Source organism: Indicator indicator, chromosome 1 (assembly GCF_027791375.1).
Source record: "Indicator indicator isolate 239-I01 chromosome 1, UM_Iind_1.1, whole genome shotgun sequence".
NCBI lineage: Eukaryota > Metazoa > Chordata > Aves > Piciformes > Indicatoridae > Indicator > Indicator indicator.
This window is the reverse complement of record NC_072010.1, coordinates 54,321,142-54,342,668: the sequence shown is the minus strand read 5'-3', so window position 1 is coordinate 54,342,668 and position 21,527 is coordinate 54,321,142. Positions and strand designations below refer to the sequence as shown.

The 21,527-nt window shown below is 37.2% G+C and overlaps 1 protein-coding gene across 1 annotated transcript in view; it reads right to left on the bottom strand.

Annotated features, from left to right (window-relative positions):
- Window positions 1-21,527, bottom strand: part of GPC5 (glypican 5) — a 723,207-nt gene that overhangs the window by 466,167 nt on the left and 235,513 nt on the right. The window contains 1 exon segment of the mRNA XM_054400650.1: window positions 11,769-11,889. Within this exon segment, the coding sequence (XP_054256625.1) occupies window positions 11,769-11,889 (121 nt within the window).

Below are 21,527 nucleotides of genomic sequence, written 5' to 3'. Positions count from 1 at the left end.
TGTACATATTTGTAAATATTGTAAATACTGTATATTTGTACATATTCATTTCATTCCATTGTAGACTGTAGGGTTTTTGCTTTGTAAATACAGCTACATTTGCTTCTGAACTGAGCTAGTCTGGTGTTGTTAATGTGGGAGGGGAATTTCATCCCACCACACTACAACGTAAGCAATACCAAGGCAGTCTTAATATTATATGTAGTAACTAACTGATCCTGGGCAATCAAGGCTTTTCTCAGTTTTCTCTTTCATTTTCTTTCTTTTTTTTTCTATTCTCAAATTTTCTAGTGATATCTAGATATATTTTTGCATTGTGATACTAGAAATAGAGAACCATGACTGAATATTCCTAGCATTTTTTTTCAACTACAGCCTGTAGCTACTGAACTTCTAATACAAGATGTTTAATAGATTTGGACAGTCTAAGTTCTGATCCCTTTGAATAAATTCATGGAATTCTGTGCTTGATCCAAAAGGTTCTTAAGAATTTTGTTGCTGGTATTCTGGCTTATCTGGTAGCTCTCTTACAATAAATGTATATTCCTCACTGCAAATATATCAAGGATTCCAGGAGGGAACGACCACATATTTGACTCCTAGCCATACTGTCCCATTTCATAAAACTAACAGCTGAGAAAATAAGAAATTTTCCTGAAATGCCCAGGAGAACTCAGTATCTGCAGAGTACTCCACCACTTTTGCACAGCATGAGCCATATGTCTTTCAGATCACAGGCTTTGTCTCCTTGACCATAGCAGAGTTTACAAGATTAAAAGGACTTCTAAGAAAAGCTGATAATTTTAGATAAAGAAGATACATGACAGCTCACTCTTCAGATTGATCCTCCTCTGATAAGCCTCCAAAAACATAAAAGCAAGAAAAGAACCTACCTTCTTACTTCCTTGAGTAAGAAGTTCTTCATCACTTCGAGAGTCCTAGGACTGAGAAAACAGATTTCAGCAAAAACATTTTCTCTCTTCAAACTCAGAGGCTAGTCACATAATAGAATTGAATCAATCAGACACAGAAGTACATTAAGCCATTCCTTTCTTCAGGCAGATCCCCAGCTAGATGGAGTAGAATTCCCAATGAACTACATTAATTATCCATCACACGTGATTACCTGCTTTGGGGCAGGCACCAGATGGGTAAACAGTGCATAAGTAGCCTATAGCCCTAAGAGACAAAGCCTTGACTCTTGAGACCAAGTTGTTGAACTGAAGAATTTCAGGAAGACAGGAAGGTTTATCAAGAGTACTCTTTGAACATTCATCTTCAGTGTTGCTGAGAAGCACATTCTCATAGTGAGCCCAATGCAAAATCCTGGATATAGCAATCTCTTCTCTGAGGTAGAAACACCAGAAATCAAACTGAACAGCAGTGAGCTATTGAGGAGAAAAGTAATCCCAGTAACAGATCCTTTACATCCTTATGCAGTCATCCTCTCCTTGGAAAAAGGGATCCATTCAGGGACTATAAGAAGGCTGAAGTGGTAGGCAAACAGTTCAGTTCATGATGCCAGAAAAGAAGACACACTAAAGTACCTGTTGTTTGTGAACCCTTCAGGTTGTGAAATTCTGGAGAGGAACAAGTATTAATGGTACATGTAGATTTACTGACATACTTTCAGTGTCATACATTGGACCAAAAATAAAAATATGAAGAATTAGTCTACAGCTGAAGAAAGAGTTCTAGTCACAAATATTTAGGTAATCAAGAACAGGAGACACTTCAGAAATTAAGGGAGACGTTACAGAAGGAACTAACTGCAGCTGAAATGGAGGGAAACCAGATGGCTGGCGCTTCAAACAAGGCTTCAAAAAGGTTGTAAAGGAGTTCTGTAACAGAAGAATGGGAAAACAGCTACAATAAAGTATGCACCAGATAAAAAATGTTGAACTGTGGCACAGAAGAGCAGAGATTGAGAGAAGTACCTCTAGTGAAGGATAACAGTAGTCACGTGGGAAATAGAGAAAAATGGATGGAATAGATTGAATTATTATAATAAATAAAACCACTTCCTGAGGTGCTTCCATGACATTATTGAATGTCCTGCTCCAAGGTTATGAAGATATCTAACTGTTCAAAGTTAGTTTGAGACTTTCTTGGAAAGCAGACTATTACAACTCTGTATATTACAAAAGTATTAAATCAGGGAATGAAGAAATAAAGACAGCAATGGTGCTTAGTGTTATGAACAGTAGCCTAACTACAATACAAGACGGTGTAGAAGTTTGCATATTCTCACCAAAAGGTAATGTTGTTATATTTATTGACAAATTGTGCTGCAATTCTGTGTTTGTACGGATCTGTGTGCTTTGACTTCGAAGCTCAAACAGAACAAATTATCACAGACCTGAATAAACAATTCTGCTGCAAGGTAGATTAAGGACAAAGCATGTAAGTTAAGAAGGAAGCTACAGCTTAAGGCAACAGAATTTGAATTTTGTAACCTTATTCATCCTTATCGCTGTGATTTTGTCATAATTATCCATCATTTTAACTTAAAAATGCCTGCCTATTTCTCATCACAATCAAAGCAGAAGTTTTCACAGAGGCTAACAGTATTGTATTTTACAGGTGTAATACACTTTCTCTGCTACTTTCCTGTACTAGCTAAGAGTAAGTTATTAATTCATATATTTAAAACTAGTTATTTTTGTTATAGTCATGACTGAGAAGTAACATTTCTATATGCAGGTTGACTTCTCACTGTCCTAGAACCACATACCAATGGGAAATATAGCAGGGCAAATATCCACTAAAAGAAAAACTGAATATGACAGTGAAATATGCTATGAATCACAGAATGTTAGGGGTTGGAAGGGACATCCAGAGATCATCGAGTCCAAGCAAAGAAGGATCATCTAGGGCAGGTCGCACAAGAATGCATCCAGGAGGGTTTTCAATGTCTCCAGAAGAGACTGCACAACCTTTCTGAGCAGCCTGTTCCAGTGCTCCATCATCTTCACCATAAACAAATGTCTCTTACTGTTGAGGTGGAACCTCCCGTGTTCCTACTTGTATCCATTATTCCTTGTCGTATCGCTGATATCACCGAAATGAGATTGGCACCTTCATGTTGACACCCACCCCTCAGATATTTATAGACATTTATAAGATCCCTTCTCAGCCTTCTCTTAGTCTCAAGATTAAACAGTCCCAAGTCTCTCAGTCTTTCTTCATAGGAGAGATGTTTAAGTCCTTGTAGCTCTCCGTTGGACTCTTTCCAGCAGATCCCTATCTCCTCTTGAATTGGGGAGCCCAAAACTGGACACAATATTCCAGGTGTGGTCTCACCAGGGTAGAGCAGAGGGGGAAGAGAACCTCCCTAGACCAGCTGGCCATGCTTTTCTTAATGCAACCCAAGATGCTGTTGAAAGAGGTGAAAATATGAGATTCCTTAGGAAGATGGGAAGAAGAATTGAGAAGGGTCAGGAAATGAAGTCAAGAAGCTGATAAGGGGAGAATAAGCCTAGAAAAATAGTACATTAAGGAACATGAAAGAATTATAGGACAACTCTCTCTTCACTGCAATCAACGTGTAGAAGAGAAAGGAATGAAAGTCGTCTAAACCTAATTTACAGAATTTCTATGAGTAAAATCCTTTAATCCTCATGAATTTTCTTTTGTGATTTGCACAGCCTGGGCCAGTGTACTTCTGAGCAGATTTACATGGTAATCAGATGTCAAGCATCATTAGATATGGATAGCGATTAACGATTTTGTTCAATTAAGTGACAAGCAAGTTAAAAGAAGTTTCTAATAAAAATGTTATAATACATGAAGAATTGGTGTCTGTATACTGTGTTTAAGACATTACAGACAATAGGATTGGTTTAGAGATCCACTGCATTGTTTTTTGTTTGGTTTGTGGTTTTTTCGTTTCCTCCTACAGTTACTTATATCAGTACAGTGAGGCAGACTGTAGATTAATTTGAACTAGTCCTCAAGACTAAAATAGGCCAGGGAAAAGGTGAAGCAGAGGTGCCTCATCAATGTCACACTACCAAAACAGTACTTCCTACAATTATCACCAGCTGTAGGGCAAGAAGGAGAAAGAGTGAGATCTACAGGGATAGAGATAATGAACTTCACGAACAACTCAGAGTGGGTCTTGACAACAAAACATCTAGCTCTTCCACAAAACTTTGGTCTTTCTGCTGATAAGCCTCATCAGAAGCAGGCAAAGGTTAAGAAGAGCAAAAGTCAAGGAAAATGACTAGTATTAAGGCACTGCAAATATGCTGGCTTTAAGCCAATAAATACTACATTTAGAATGTAAGTTCTTGGAAAGTCATTTAAAAAAATGAGTGAATTGAAGCAAATTTAAATGAGACTGCACCATCTGTTTAATTAAATATTTCAGGATTTGGTTTAGTTATACATTTTAAAGACAGAATTTGAAAAAGATTTTTCAAAAGTAGCAATGCCTTCTAAAGAGGTACATAAATGCCTTCTAAAGAGGTACATATTGCTATCAATGTTATGATTTGTGGTATGTGTAATGAATCTTGGTAAGTTTTCTTTTAAGAATGTATTTTTATGTGGATATTAGAAAAGAAATTTAGAATCAGAATATTTACAAGACATTGTTTATTATTTGGCAGGGGAGGGCAGGGGGAAGGTGTTTGCTTAATGTATCAGTCAAATACAGAACAGTGTTTCTCTTTCCAGAGAGAACCTAGCATACATAACCATAAACTGAACAAATAAACATAGTCTGTCCAGATATATTTGTATGTGCTTGCACTATCTCTTGAAACAAAAGCAAAAATAAAAATTGCATGGTACTTCTTGTTTCTGACACTTCTCTTTAATCCATAGTGCTGAACAGTTTTACTGAAGCTTCACATAAATTACATACTTCCCCCAAGTGGCTGAAGAATCAACCACTTGCTAGCTGACTCCTTCAAGAAAACAGTAGGGTTTTGTTGGGCAAAATTTGTGCCTTTAAAATATATAGTACAATTTCAAAAGCGGGTTGTGCTATCCACATAGATTTCACATGCACGCTACATGCGAAAAGTAGCTTAATGCATCTTACTATGCTGCTATTCTCTATAATTTCCTACACTTGGAGAGAGCAAAAGACTAGCAGATGAGTTCTTTGGGGACAAATAACCCTCATAGATAACATGAGATTGGTGTTTATAAGATTTTGGGGCAACATATTATTTTCCAGACTGCTATTTCTCGTGCCTCTAGAATGCATTGTTTATTGTGCAGAATGACAAGGAGAACAAATTATAATGATGCTTGCAGCAAATGACTCACTGTGTATTGCTGTCCACAGGCCACCGACTCACATGATTTCCTAGGACTGAGGCTAAAAGAAAATAGTCTGTCTCAAATGGGAAACTCTCAATACACTCAAAAAGGATGTATCACTTCATAGTCCATGGCCTCAAACTTTTTTCTCTTAGCAGTTAAATGCATGCCACTGAAATACTGCTTCATTTTCTTTTTCAGTGTTTTGTGCTATTTTGGTGACTCGTTTATTTTAGGAGCTGTAGTTTTGCACAGTGAGTGTTACATGCATTCTAAGAAGTCATCTTACAATCATTGATGATAAATCCTGTTACCTAGCAGTTTTTATTTCATAGTTGATGACAACCTGATTCCATGGCCACAGCATTTATGACTGCGGTGGTAGGGCCAAACGGGCCCAACACAAACCCAGAACAAGTCCTGGCATGTCCAGGCATGATCCTTCTCTCCCCTTCCCTCCTGCAGGAAAAAGACAAAGAACCCAAGCATCAGAAACTCTGGTAAGCAAGGGATATGTCCTCCTTTTGTGATAAACAGGCATGTGCACTGCCCATGCTTCACCTTGACTAGGTTCATGTCTTTACCTAATACAGTCACGGCGTGGCAAAATCCCATTTTATTGGTTGCTAATTGGCCAAATTTATCTACAGGCAAATGATAAAAGCAAAGCCAAAGTGGTGTTTTGATGCATTATTTTTTTCCCCTATGGCAATAGGTAGTTTAGGAGCAAACACATCAGACAGTTCTCATGCTAGTGAATATTGAATGGCTGTTGCACAGAGTACACTGAAATTTTATTTCCCAGTTACCTCTGTGGGGTACCTATTATTGAATGGTGCAAAGTACAAGATACAATAACAAGAACAAAACATTTAAGAAAAGGATAAGTTTTAAAATTGAGTCTCCAAGAGCATGTTACTGAAGAGTATATGAAGCAAAGGTCCTATGTATCTAAGGCTGTTAAGTGTTGTACTCTTGAGAATTCACTTATTCCATAAAAGAGAACTGCATCACAGTCAGATCCACTAGAATGTGTAATTTATACAGCAGTTTGAACTATTATAAGAGGCAGGGGGGGTTTAACTACAAGATGATTATCATAATACCAAAAAGGCACAAACTTGATATCAGTGATCACAGGAAAGCACAACTACAAGTGTTACACACTGCATATGAATTATTTTAAATTTTAGTTCTTTGTATGTTCAGATGAGAACTCAGGAAATGTATTTGATCACCATATGTACTTAAACAGCTCTTATGAAAACATTTTTGTTGTTAGTGGTCATGTTTTCAAGGTTTTTTTGTTTCATAGATCATAGAATCAACCAGGTTGGAAGAGACCTCCAAGATCATCCAGTTTGGGTTTGGGGTTTTTTTTGCCCATGCTGTGGTGCATTGATAAAAGCTTTAAAAAACAGAGCTGTAAACTTTAGCTGTAAGTATAACAAATCCATGTCAAAACAAAAGTCTCACCTCACTACGTTCGTAAACATTTTGAGTTGGGTATCACAGTAGCACAGTACATTAGAGGTTGGAAGGGACCTCAAGAGGTCAAGTCCAACCCCCTTGCCAAAGCAGGATGACTTCAGGTAGTCTGCACAGGAATGCATCCAGACAGGTTTTGAAAGTCTCCAGAGAAGGAGACTCCCCACCCTCTCTGGGCAGCCTATTCCAGTGCTCTGTCACCCTCACTGTAAAGAATTTTCTCCTCACATTGAGGTGAAATCTATGTTCAAGCTTGAACCCGTTGTTCCTTATCTTATTATTGCGCACCACTGAAAAGACATTAGTCCCCTTGGCTTGACACCCGCCCCTCAGAACAGTATCCCTTGGGGTAAATATCTAAATAGTGGCACGATAAACTACAGTAGTAAAGAAAAAAATTGTCACCTACATTTAATGTCTTATGAAGTAGCAGGGTACTCTGTTCACTTAAACGATGTTGGCATCACTTCTATTAGTGACAATTTTCAGGCCCTCGTGGATATATTAAGTATTATTCAGGTAGGAGTTCAGTGGTATAATAGTATAAGATAGGATTCCTTCCAATTAAGTTCAGACATGTTTTGCTGCATCTAGGATAAAATATTTCATATTTCTAATAGATGCATTTAAATTTGCAATATAGACAATAAAATGAAAGTTGCCTCTGGAGGTCCACAGAAGATTTAGACAGACAGACATGGGGGTATTTTCTGCTATGGCAGAAATGCCTGTAATTTTTTAAATCAGTATCTTTTGAGATTGTCTTTGGAAAGAATAAATAGATCGAAATGATCAAGGTTCTATCATCTGTAATCACAGAACCAAAATATCATACTTTATTCATAACCTCAGTATTTGCCCTTGCAGAAAAGACAAACGAATCATGTTTTTAAATTATAAGGGAAGAAAGAAAAATAATTACCATTATTATTGCCGCCTTATGCAACTGACTTTGCTTATCACAATTACCTACTAGAGTGATAGTTGCAGATTGCAGTACATGAAAGACTGTGCACTGAACCCATTATTTGCCTGTTGTGAAGATGAATGAATGAAGAATAGCCCATCATTTAAACTCCCCAAACCACCAGTCTGTTTAAGTAAGGATTTCTACAAAAGGTGACTTTGTCAAGCCATTTTTACACTGAGTAGTTCAGGACAGTCCATGATAGCTCCTCTAACCACACTTTGTTGCTGTGAACACAAACCTGTGGAGTCCAGAGCACAGAGTAGTCACATTCCATTGGAATCAAAGTTACTGATTTTTTGGTAAATTCGCTATTTACAGAAAAAGAAAGGTTACTATCAGCTTCTCACAAAGAAGTGCCCAGAAACCGCAGCATGATTGGAAGAGGTACTGAAACTTACACAAGTTTGATATCAGTGGTTTAAAGTTTTTAATAGAACAGAGCTTAGGAAAGAGTATGTTTATGCATTGCATGCTTCCATATTTTAAAGTCAATCCTTTGCTTGGGATTTTTATGCACTTTATCTACCTTGCAAGAAAAGAGGAGATACTAGGAGAATTTTTTTCCTTTCTGCATGCAGGGCAGAATGGTCTCTGATCTGTTTTCTCATGAATGGTTTAAAGATGAGCAGGAAGGGATCTCTAAGATACCTGTTCTTCTCTTGTTATTTGAAAATATTTAGTCATTTGTATGGTAAATACATAAAATCTGATTTTTTGAGACCTCAATGGATGTTCCTTTAAATGGGTTTTCTCTTTGTATCTCAGAACATTAACTTATTTCTTTCCCTCATGCTGTGATTCTTGAAAGCAAGAAGTGAAATTTAATTTGTGAGAAAAAGGGTCATCTGCTTTGATCAGAAAGAGGAAATAGTTTCAGAAAACAAGGAAGCTTTCTAGCAACTTTCTAACAATGAAACATTCTAATCCACCCTGGATTTACTAAAGAGAATTCCTTTTTCTTGTCTGGAAGGACAAAATGTAATCAAGATATATTTTTCGATCTCACTTAAACTGTGTATTCTAAGTGCAAAACCAGTCATGCTCTTAAAATTACTTCTGCTCTTCAAATTAGTTCTTCTATAGTTTAATCATTTTTAACTACTAAAATACATATGTATAATCATAAAATGAGTTTAAGAGTATATGGATCTATAAATATTTTGTTTGGTTTAGAAAGTGATATATTTGTTTGTGTGTTTAAATTGACAGCATCTTGGAAAGCACTAAATAACATGACACAAGAGCAAAATCCTTCAGATCAGACATCTAACTGCAGGGGTCTACAGTGTAGATACCAATATGTGAGCAGTGTACCCAAGTGCAAGACCAAAGAATTGCTGTTCCTATCCTGAAGCATATATTTATGTATGGTCAAATTAACACCTAAGGTTCGTGGACATACAGGGGAAGATGAAACATCTAAAATGGAGGAGTCTGAAGAAAGAACTGAATTCCAAACACAAAGCTTTTGATTTTCTCAATTTACTACTTGCCAAGTAATAGAGACTGTTGGGTCCTGGAGATCTTGGTACCATGACAGGCTACACAAGCAAATATACTTACTGCTGATACACAGAATTCTAATTGTGAAGAAGGAAGGACTGTATCCTATTATGAGACAGGCAGATATGCTACTTCAATATCCTGCATGTAGAAATATTTAAGAGCTGATGTGAAAAGTCATATAAGCCAGAATCATCACTCGTTTCCTTTCTCTTAATACAAAGAACAAATGGCTACATAAAAAACACAACTGAATAACATAAACATCATTGTTTAGTAAGCAAGATAACAGCAACATGGAACTTATATTAAAATGTGGCTGCCTTCATAAATAGCAAGATATATATCACTCTGTCAATCTCTCATCTTAAAGCTAAATTAGTACATAAACATCTACAAGTTTCAGGAATTATTAGTTCTAAAAAACAAGACAAATTAATTTTTTTCCTACTAAATTAGTTATTCAAACTTTTTCAGTGCAGTACTACTGCTTGGATAGAGCGCTAGACTTAAGTAAGTCTCGATGTATTTCTGAGACAACGCCGCAACCCCATATTTAATCTGTTTGTCATAAGATTATTGTGGTTCACCCTTTTCATATCATAAAGGACAAAATGGTGATCTTTTATATGTGTAATTCTAATATATACTTCCCATCGTCCTTTCCAAAGCAGTAAATTATAGAGGAGAAAGCTTTTTCTGAAGTTTCTTCAGCCCTTTTATCTGAAGAAAAGCAGTTATGTGTTGGGTCTCTAAAGAATTTGATTCTCTCTTATCCCTTGACCCTATTTCCATACTCAGAATTGGAAAAAAAAAGGAAGCTAAATCATTGAAAGATTACATATTTGGAGGTTAGTAAGACTTGCAATATGTAAATTGCATGCCTTTCTCCCAAAGACTCTAGTCTTTTGGGACAAGGGGAATCAGCTCTCAAAATGAAATACCTTAAAATGGAATTGTTCTATTCCACTCCTTTAGATCCTCACTCAATGAGGAAACAGCGCAACTCCTAATCTCTAGAGGAAAAACAACACAATAAACTGTAGAGTGTAGATTTAATATCAAAAGAAGGACGGGATTCCTGATAGATAAAAGACCTTGAGACTTAGCCAATAATATCTGCAATGTTTTCCTTTACACAGCAATTTGTAGTTCTTAATTAAGTCATAACATCTCTTTGGAGGGAAAATTGTATTCATTTTCTCACCTTCATAGTCACTGTTTTAATAAAGAGAGATAAAGTATAGTGAAGATCGAGGGCTATGAAATATATTTCTTTTAAGGAGGAATAAATAACAATTGCCATTGAGCTTCAATCTGTATGCCACTTCTTACAGAAAAAAGAAATCTTATGGATAGAATAGACCTTTTTTGGGGGGTTTGGTTGGGGTTTTTTGGTTGAGATGTGTGTATGTCTGTGTGTGTTTTGGGTTTGGTTTTTTTTCCCGTTTGGTGTTTAATTTCTTTTTCTATTTTTCCCCTCTTTCCTTTGTTGTCAGAGAAGAGTTATTTTTCACAAACAGAACCAGAACCAAGAGAGTTTATCAAGAAGCTATTAGCAATATTTCAACCCCCGAAACCATTTGGGAAATTGTATTTAAAAGCCGCCAAGATGGAAAAACAAAATTGAAGTAAGTCCTTAGGTGGAACTAAATGCATCATGCACAGAACAGCCTTATATTTGAGGAATGAGGTAGAGAAGGAGAATGGGGACTATAACGGTGCCAATCTTACATGCCCTCCCTAAGCAGCCTCTCCTTTTACCAGTGCACATGAGGGAATAGGGAGTTCACTGGGTCACTGACAAGAAGCACCAGAACATTTCTTATTGCTGAGCCTTCAGACTGGAGCAGAAACTTGTATTTTTAAGCTTAAATACAGAGTTGTCTGCAAAAAAAAACCATTTGTTTTGTCCTATAGTTCTGCTTATCTGTGCATATAGATGCAGCACAAAAAAGATACCAGTTAGCCTTTTAAAATCTTTCATAAAGCTATGATTGTGCAGAACCATATTAGGATTTATTGTCTTGTAAGCCTTAAATAATAGTAATGGACATCAGATATGGACACCAGGAAAAGAACATCAACTCCTTTAGTATGTATGCTGTTGCTCAGATGTCATAGTTATTCTGTCATCCAAACAAAAAACTTAGCAGCAAGACTAGTTAAGAAAGAACCTAAATTTAATGAAGATGGAAGACTAAAATTATGGGGGTTTTGGTTTTTAAACTTATGCATCCACCCAGTTAATATCCCTAAATTATACTGTTTGTGCTTCTATATGCTTACTGTAATGTGGCACTCATAGGTACAGATGGCCCAGCTGCCAGAGTTTGATTTCCCACACTTATCTACCATATGTAAACCTTTTAACTAAACCATTTTTAATAACTGAAGAGAGAGCAAAGAGTGTTGTACTGTTGGCATGCACTGAACAGCAACTTTGATTAACAACCTCTTTTTGTACAGTAAATTAATACTTTCACTACTAGAGTGGTCTTTAGTACTGTACTATTATAGGTAAGCAGCTTACCTGAATAACATGTTTCAGCTTGTCAATAACTTGACTTATTACAAGATCTGTTCCGTTCACTTTTACTTCCGGATTTGCAGACTGAGCTTTGATTCCACTGCCAACCACACAATGAGTATGGCTAATTTAATACACAAACACACAAAATCATTTTTAGTAAGCTATTCTACTCTCAGACAGTCGTCTTCTAGTTTATAGTAACTCTCGCACCAACTTTCTACTTCAATAAGATGTATTAATTTCATGCACATATTGTTCACAGAAAAGAAATACAGTATAATTATGACATTCTACAAAGTTATATTACTTATTATAGTTTATCCCCTGTATGCTTGTCTATGTGCAAAGACTGACCTCCATTTGCTAAACCAAAAAAAACCAAACTATATGGTGATTCCCTAAATTCATGACATTTCAGATTTTAAAAACAAACTACAGATCCTACACATACTGTGTGACCAGGACTACACCTGAAGCTTCATAGCTCCTTCAAGAAAGAGCTGGTGTAGTAACTAGAATGGTGTTTTTAATATATCAAAACTCACAGATTAACCACCCAGCAGAATTCTGTGGTTTATTAAAATGCAATTCTTCATCCAGCTCCCAAGTAATACCCAGGTTACACAAGAAAAACTGAGTATCTACCTTCTCATCACAGATACGGTACATTATTCAAATACCCTCCGTATGTTAGGTTTTGTCTTCCTACTCTGCAAGAGAATAGCTCTATATATCTTTGTCTCAAAAATATTCTGCCAGCTGTTACACTGTAAGAAAAAGAAAGTGCCCTCTCAGAAATATAAAAAAGCCTAATTCTGGCCTGTTGGATCTGCATGTGAGTACAGACATCACAGCATACTCAAATTTCACAAAGTTGTTTATGAAAATAGTGCAGGAAAAAGCAATTAGCTGTATATAAACCCCTCCATGTATGCTAAAAGACAAACATTGTTCATCAAAACAAGATTACCACCTAATATGTTGTCTTTGATCTTTGCTTAAATGTCACCTTACATGAGATTGAGGATATTCTGAGGATATTCCAAAGAAAGCATACACAGGCCCAGATAACACTCATAATAAGACATTGGCCATGCCCACATGTATAAATTAACCTTGTCATACAAAATTATTCTAAGTTTTCTTAGGAGCAGAGTGAGGATAAGCCCAAGCAATAAGCAACAACACCAGACTCACCTTTTCACCGAACTGCCTGCCTTACACTGAATGGTGATGCTGATGGTATAGGATACATCTGTGAGCCAAATCAAGTCAGATGTCCTGGCTGATACAGAACTTGCTAATGGCTGCAGCCCATAGCTGTCCTGAGATTCTGTGCAAACAAAGCCAGAATACTCCTTAAGGCATTATAAGAAGATACTTTTTGGGCTACATTCTGCAAAATGCTTCCAAAGTGAACTAATTCTAAGGCTCAGCAAAATTTTCCTAGACTATTAATGCATCAAAGTCCAGAAGTGTTTCATCACTTAAGTCCTTTAAAGTCTTCATCACAGACTGAATACTAATTCTAGACCTTCTATACACAGCTCTGCATGTGGTATTTAAAACAAGTGTACTCTCTATTTCTTCTGCAAGAAATCAAGCTCACTGGAAACAGATATCAAATTTAAATTTAATTTTGTATCGAGATCTCACAGCAATAATCGCCTAGGATTAGTCACAAGTTAAAGAGATCAGCTTTAGCCACTCATTTGGCAAAATAGTCAGCCACATAAAATATTCAGGACACACTGTATCAGGTAAAAGTAAATAGTAGAAATAATAAGCTATTTACTAAAAGCCATTATGAATACTTTACTGATTTGCCAGCCATAGAATTTCTTGGAATGGAGGTTAATGGTGCACAATCAGGAAAGAAAACCTTAATGTACTTAATGTAGCTCACTGGAACATGGTGGTTGAAATGAGTTTTAAAAAATCTTCATAGCACTATTGATCATACTGAATATATGAGTGGTTCATATTCTTCACAAAGTGGTATTTTAGATTATAGCAGACAGCTTTTTGTGCTGTCTTGTAGTGGTGGCAATTTTACCAGCTTGTAGAGATGGGATAAAGCTTTTTATAGGGATGTGTACAGAACCTCCAGCCTGCCTGCTAGATTTGGGGAATGTTTAAGGCAGCAATATGACTAGGGTCAACAAATCTTCTAAGGATAAAAGAAAACCCCTAATCTAAAAACTCATTGCCTAGGGTCAACAAAGCTTCTAAGGATAAAAGAAAACCCCTAATCGAAAATCTTTCTCCAAGGTTTTCCTCGAAAGTCCTTCTTTCACAGTCATTTGTCTATACCAAAATAGATAATTCAACCTGTAATTCCTTCCTTACTTCCTTTCTTCCCCTTTCCAGCCGAACAATACTGGGCTGACGGGATGGACAACTGGTTAACTCAACACACTGGTTTAATGAGACATAGCAATTTCTCTTCACGCTGTAACATTACAAGAAAAATCTTAAAAGTCACGGCTATCCTTTCTATACAATGCTCTCATTTTGTGTTTCGTGGCATGCAAAACCCATGTTCTCAGTTTCTGTCAGTTAACACATTTTTTTTTTCAAATGCTGAAACCCCAGCTATTGCACATTTGCCAGGGACCTGCACGGTTGTGTGAAAAAAAAATACCCTTTCTCTTTTTATTCAATCAGTGATATTAATTTCTCTAAACACACAGGAAGAAATAAACCATACAGAACTTGAGACATGCTTAGGCTACTATTTCATTCATTTAGCACTACTAGGAATTATCTGGAAATGGCTTCTTCAAGACTGACCACCATTTCTTTTTCAACTGTTTCCATAATGAAATCCACACAACTTCACAGCTGATATTTACTTTAGGACTAACTTCCTTTTTTTCATGTGAGACAAAGTCACTGGGAAAGTATACTGTCTTGTGAGCTGACCAGGTAATTAGGAGCTTCAGCCATGTTCCCCAGCCTCTTTACAGCTGTCATTCTCTAAATTCCCATTCAGTTGTGTGTCTTCAGGAATTACTGGATTTTACTTACCAGTAAAATGTGTTAATAATTAATTTGATTATTTATCTCCCATTCCTTGTCCTGTAATAGTTATAGAATTACAAACTGATAGAATGGTTTGGATTGGAAGAGACCTTAAAGACTGAATCTAGTTCCAACTCCCCTGCTGTGGGCAGGGGCATCTTCCACTAGACCAGGTTTTTCAAAGCCGCATCCAGCATGTCCTTGAACATTTCCAGGGATCAGTCATCCATATTCTTTTCATATTCTCTCAAAGACAAAATCCATATCTGTTCCCCAGGAGAAAAAGCTCTATTATCTCGTATTAATATTTCTTTCTAGACAATGATCGATTCTTCTTTCTAATGTAAAAAAATACACTGTTTTTCTGATTTACACATTTTCAACACTGTCAGTCTTGTGTGGCCCAATATCTTTTTGCCATTTTGAGTTGGAAGATTCAAGTTATTCTAGAGACATGTCCAAAATCTATTCTCTCATTTCTCATAACTGAGGCAATTCCTATGCAAAATCCAGACTATTTTACCCAATAACATTGCCTGAAGAAAATCTCACTTAACCTTCATCTCTATCACACACATTGGTGAGAAAAAGGAGCTCTGCAGAGAAAGAGATGCAAAGTATGGGTGAGCATGCTGTAGTCTGGGAACATTCCCCTCCATTTTTCTGCCTGCCCTCACAGCTTCATAAAACAAAAACCTGAAAGTATGTTAAGCATTTTCTTCTTTGGTACTCACTACCAGACTACTTTTTCTTCCTTTCACACTTACTTGTGAAAGAGTCTAGTCACCTTGCATCTTTGCTGACTGCTCAGAGCTTGGGTTTGCTTTTACCAGTTGAGACTAAGAAGCTGAACAGAGATGACATGTGCAACAGAGCAATGACAGGCAGCACACTAGTGCTTGATAATGCACAAATTTCATTATTAGCATTGAACAACGGCAAGGTACGGGTCATTAGGTACTGATAGTAACATATCACTTGTTCTTACTTACTCTGAGCTGTTTAGCATCTTTCTTTTTACTTTCTTGCTCACTCCTAAGCTTTCTCTTACCCACAGCAAGCACAATATTTCCCAGCTTGACAGAAGAAATGAATTTGTGATTCCAGCTGCTCTCTACTGCCTGTGGCCTCCTCACGCTCCACAACACCGCTAAGCAGAACACAGCATATCTCTGTCTAAAACCTTCACAAATACACTGGATGCCCCTAAAACAGCTGTCTGTGACAGCTGACACATTCCAGCCCTTCCCCCTGTGACATTTTGTCACTGGCCCCAGCAGACACCAGAAACCTGTATGCTTTTGAAGTGCTGGGTTATTCAAGCTCTGTGAAGTTTTCACTCTTTCAATTGTTTTCAAATCTATATTGAGGGGAAAATCACTCTTGAAATTAATCCTTCATGGTCTGCATGACAATTTTCACCCAGGAAACTATCATATAATCATAGAATGGTAGGGGTTAGAAGGGATCTCTGGAGTCCAGCCCCCCTGCCAAAGCAGGATGATGTTTCATCATTTGGATGGAACAAAAAGAATGTAATTCCATTTGGAAGAATGTTTTTTCCCAAGTGTACCAGGTTTACATGGCAAGATCTTGGTAGCAAGGGGGTTACAGAGAAGGCTTGTGTGGGAAACTGCTAGAAACTTCCTTTATGTCTGATAGGGCCAATACCAGCTGGCTCCAAGATGGATCTACCACTGGCCAAGGCTGAGCCCATCAGTGACAGTGGTAGATAATGTATTTAAGAATGGGTGGAGTGACAATATGTGAGAGAAATGATTCTGCAGATATCAAGATCAGTGACAAAGGAGGAGGAGGTGCTCCAGGCACCAAAGATATTCATTTGCAAGCCCATGGTGAAGATCATGGTAAGGCAGGCTCTCCTCCTGCAGCACATGGAGGTTAACAGTTAAGCAGATATCTACCTGCAGACCATTGAGGACCCTACACTGGAGCACATGCATGCCCAAAGGAGGCTGTGACCCTATGGGAAGCCTCTGCTGAAGCAGGCTTAAGGCAGAACCTATGGACCCATGGAGAGAGGAGCCCACGATGGAGCAGGTTTGCTGGCAGGACTTGTGAGTCAATGAGGGGTCTGTCCTGGAGCAGTCTGCTCATGAAGGACTGAAGCCCATGGGAAAGACCCCCACTGGAGCAGTATGTGAATAAGCTGTTGGAAGGACTCATATTGGAGACTGTCTTCTATGGAGGGACCTCACACTGGAGCAGGAGAAAAGTGTGAGGAGACAGGAACAAGAGAGTCAACATATGATGACTACAACCCCCATTCCCCATCCATCTGCACCACCCACAGGAAGGAAAGGGGGAAGTCATCAGTGAAGTTGAGTTTCGTAAGAAAAGAGGGTTGGGAAGAAGGTGTTTTAAGATTTGGGTTTGTTTCTCACTATGATTTCACTGGTAATAAATTAAACTAATTTCCCCAAGCTGAATCTCTTTTGCTCATGACAGTAACTGGTGAATGATCTCTCTCTGTCGTTATGTTGACCCATAAACCTTTTGTCATATTTTTCTTCCACCAACCAGTAGAGGAGTGGAGTGATAGATAAGCTTTGGTGGGCATTCAGTCAAGGTCAACCCCCCCCACCAAATTAACAACGCCATCTCTGTGTACCAGTTCACAGCATAAATGCTGAACAGCCTTTTCCATGTGATGTTGCATGGCTAAGTGATGGTGGTCTTCATATAGGATCTCCAAATATGACTGCTGAAATAAATAAATGCATATGATTGTACTTTTTTATTGGATAACCTAACCCATATTAAATTTGCTTTCACTGCAAGGGTATTTGGCTTTGATCAAATACTATCATTTACCTGAGTCTTGTGTAATTACAGGCTCTAATAAGCCACAAAATATGTTGAAAACTCTTTCTTCAGGTGTATAATAAGGCATTGACAAAGACTTATGAAGTATTAATTTATTGATTCTTATCATGAAAAGATTATGGAAGTCAACCTCTTTTTGTTTAATCTATTCTTTCACTCCTTGAAATGATATCTTTTGCATACAAAAATTATAAACTTACTTATATGTTGAATTTTTATTTTCCACATTTCATTGTGTTTAATTAACAAACGTCTATAAATCTAGAATCTTCAAACATTCTAATGTGAACTAAATGATCTGTCAAGGCTAAATGGGCTATTTGGAATCCAAGCATGGTACACAAAACTTCATCCCTGAGGACTTGCATTTGCATGCAATTTCCCCTTTTAGTTGCAGGGAAAATACAAAAACTGAGACTCTTGTTTTGAGAGACTTCATTCATTATAAAGTTTTAATGCAGCATTAATCACTTTCTGTTTCTGTTACTCCTAATGTACAAGTGATACAGAAAACAGAAAAAAAGAAACTGAGTATCCCCACAGAGGTAGCCTGACTTGAGCAAGTGTTGCTCATATTTGAATCCAGGGGGGTGGGGGGGAAATGACAAATTTTTTGCTAAAGAAGTAATAGACCCACCATCTGTGCTCATTTCTGTACAAGAATGGTAATGTATCACACAACTTTAATAGACAGACTTGGTTCTCAAGTACTATTCATTTTCATCACTAGCAAAAAAAAAACAAAACAAAACAAAACAAAAAAAACACAAACAAAAAGCAAAAACCCAAACAATCACCAATATATTTGTATTCTATAAATACGCTTTAAGGTGATGAAAACCAAGGTGCCCGTTTTCTGAGCTGAATATATGAATACTCATATAAGTTTCCTATCACACTCTATTTTTGGTGGATTTTACATTTGATTGTATCAATAGCTCTGCTAAAGAGAAGATCGTGATCTATTGGCTGTCACTGATTTCTTGCTACATGTAGTTTGTTGGTTTGATTGGTCTGTTTTGCCCAGCTACAACCTGAAGTTGAACACTGAGGCTTGCTAATGAACAGGGCTTTATAATACAGTTGCAGAGGCACAACAGCCTGGCTTTTAGATCACAACAGCTTAAAATAGCCCTCCCAATTAAGAACACATGTAAAAAGAAGGCACAAACCTTGTAGCCTTACAGTGAGTCTGAGGGACATGCAGAGAGGTAAGCTTGAAACACTGTACACACAAACAGGTTAGAATTGCATTCTTCCAGATGATGCTGAAGAAAAGAAGTGAAAGACTAACTTTGGCTTTAATGTTTTCAGGACATCAACCAAGCACATCCAGAAAAAGAACTGAGGATTCTGAGGGGGATTCAGACTTGCTGATTCTTCCACTGTTTAGAAGTGATGTCAGGTTTCTTTTTGGCCCTTGGACCATGTCCCAAATGGAGAATTAAAGTAACAAAAGGTATATTATCACAGCAAATGCTATTCTCCACAGCAACTCTGTCTCCCAAAAAACCTGGTGACGTCCTGCACTTCATCAAGTTTAGCTATTTGCCCTGTCCTGATGTTTTTCTGCCAGCTGCTACAATCACCTTCCACCATCACCTTCTTGGACTTTACAGTTCTTGGTTCAAATGCTACTCAGGGATTTCTATGTTAAGTTGTCAAGTTTGTCATAGGAAGGAAGGCTGAGAGAATTGGATTGTTCAGCCTTGAGAAGAGAAGACATAGGGGAGACTTCATAACCACGTACAGGTACATAAAGGGTGGCTGTCATGAGGAGGGAGACTCCTTTTATACAAAGAGTCAAATGGTAAAGACAAGAGGTAATGGGTACAAGTTGCTACTGGGGAGATTCAGACTGGATGCCAGAAAAAAAAAATTCACCATTTGAACTATGAGACATTAGAATAAACTCTAAATGGAAGTGGTGGATTCCCCTACATTAGACAGCTTCAAGGCCCACCTTAACAGGGTGCTGAGCCACCATATTTAAAGTATTTTCTTACCCTGACAGGTTGGACTAGATGATCCTTGAGGTCCCTTCCAACTTGGTGTTCTATCAATGAATGAATGATATCAAGAAAACAGCCACAGTTGTGAAGGGCTTAATCACTGTGGTGTTTGCCTCATCATGCATACCAGGCAATCACACTGCTGTTGAGGTCAGTTGTTTCATAGCTGCTGCAGCTGTAGAGACACTGCTTGACAAAAATTATTCTTTTCATAATTTTGTGGTTATAAGATTCTCACCTCCATTTATTATACTTCAACTCAAATGAAACTTTAGCTGATAGATCTCCACAAAAGCAAGCAGACAATAGCCACTAACTCCTCATCTGGTAACAATGGAGAAGTCTGTCCACTGACTTAATTTTCTGCATTTGAAACAAATTTGATGTAAATGAAGCAATGCTAGTATTCAGCAGCTGACTGATATAAACACTGAATTCCTAGGGAAATAGTTTGAAACTAGGTGTTTTCTGCCTGTGAGATCCTTGAGAAACTCCAGAAAGAGAGACAATAATGTATAAGAGACTGGATAATTTAATTTTTAAATTAATTTACTCTCTTTACTCTCTTGTATTCATTTCTTTAACTGGCATTGGTATAGTAACCAAGATGGAGCTTTTTCAATCTGCTCCTTCCTCACAAACTTGATTTTATTGCTCGTATGTTCTAGTTTGGAAAAGCAGGCACTCGTGTGCTGACATTGCTAAGGTATTTGTTTTGTTTAAATTCTCACATTAATTGAATTCTAAATTACTTCACAGCTTAGGATGTGGTCACAAAGTTACAAGCAAGCAGCTGTATTTATACAGTCTCACTGTGTTTAAAAATGGTAAAATAGTACAGTGATCACTACATCTTGTTTTGTTTCAGACAAGATATGATTTTTAATAACTCCTGAGCTTGCTTGCTGATAGTTGCTGTTTTATACATGCTGTCACTAGCATCTTCATCACCAGTGGACATTTCAAACTTCCAAGTAATTGTTAATTGCCAAGTAGCTAGCAATTACCTGAATATTAGGAAAAAGTTAAAATGTGCAGCAACAAATGAGTAAGAGTGTTTAGTGGTGCAAATTCTAACAAAGCTGAACAAATCTAAGAATCACTGACATCATGAAAACCACTTGGAGTTTGGACAGGTGTGTTGGCTAGCTTTGTCTAGTCTCACATCATTTTTTAAGGGCAGATATTGCAAAGTGAGCCTCACAAAACTTGACAAAAATGGTTTTGCGCCTTTTTATCACAGACAGTATTCATAGGCTTTCTATGATAAATTCCATTTCTGTTAGAGAGTTTAAGTACTTTTTAATTGATCAACATTTACTTCAAAAGAAAAAAAAATAAGTCTTTGAATTTTTCCAGGAGATCTGTAATTTGGTGTATATTTGAAAATAGCTGATTCCATTTTCTCATGTTAAATTTACAAAAAATACTTTACAGAAAACAACTGAGTAAAAGTGTTATTGGGCAGACAGGTCTTCCTCTGGAGATTTCCAAAAGCACCAACTTCTCTCCAGTTCTTATGTACAGAACACGCATTTAGAAGGATTGTTTTACTCAGCATCTGAAGTTTGATACATGATGTGTGTCTGTTAAGACTATCCTTTTCTGCAAAGAATGCAAATTCTTCTGAAGTGAAAACTACTGATGCTAAATTTTCTTGTTTTGGAAGAAATGCTATAATAAGCCCACTGAAAATTCATGTTTTGAAGCTTCCTACTAGCACAATAGATAAATTCATATCATGCTTAAAAAGTGATCGGGGTGCATAGTTGTGATAGTTTTGAAACAGACCAAATTTGCCTGGAACTGCAGTAACTCATTAAGGCAATCTATTTCAAGCTAAGATTATATAAAATGTTTTTTAATACTCTCCTCT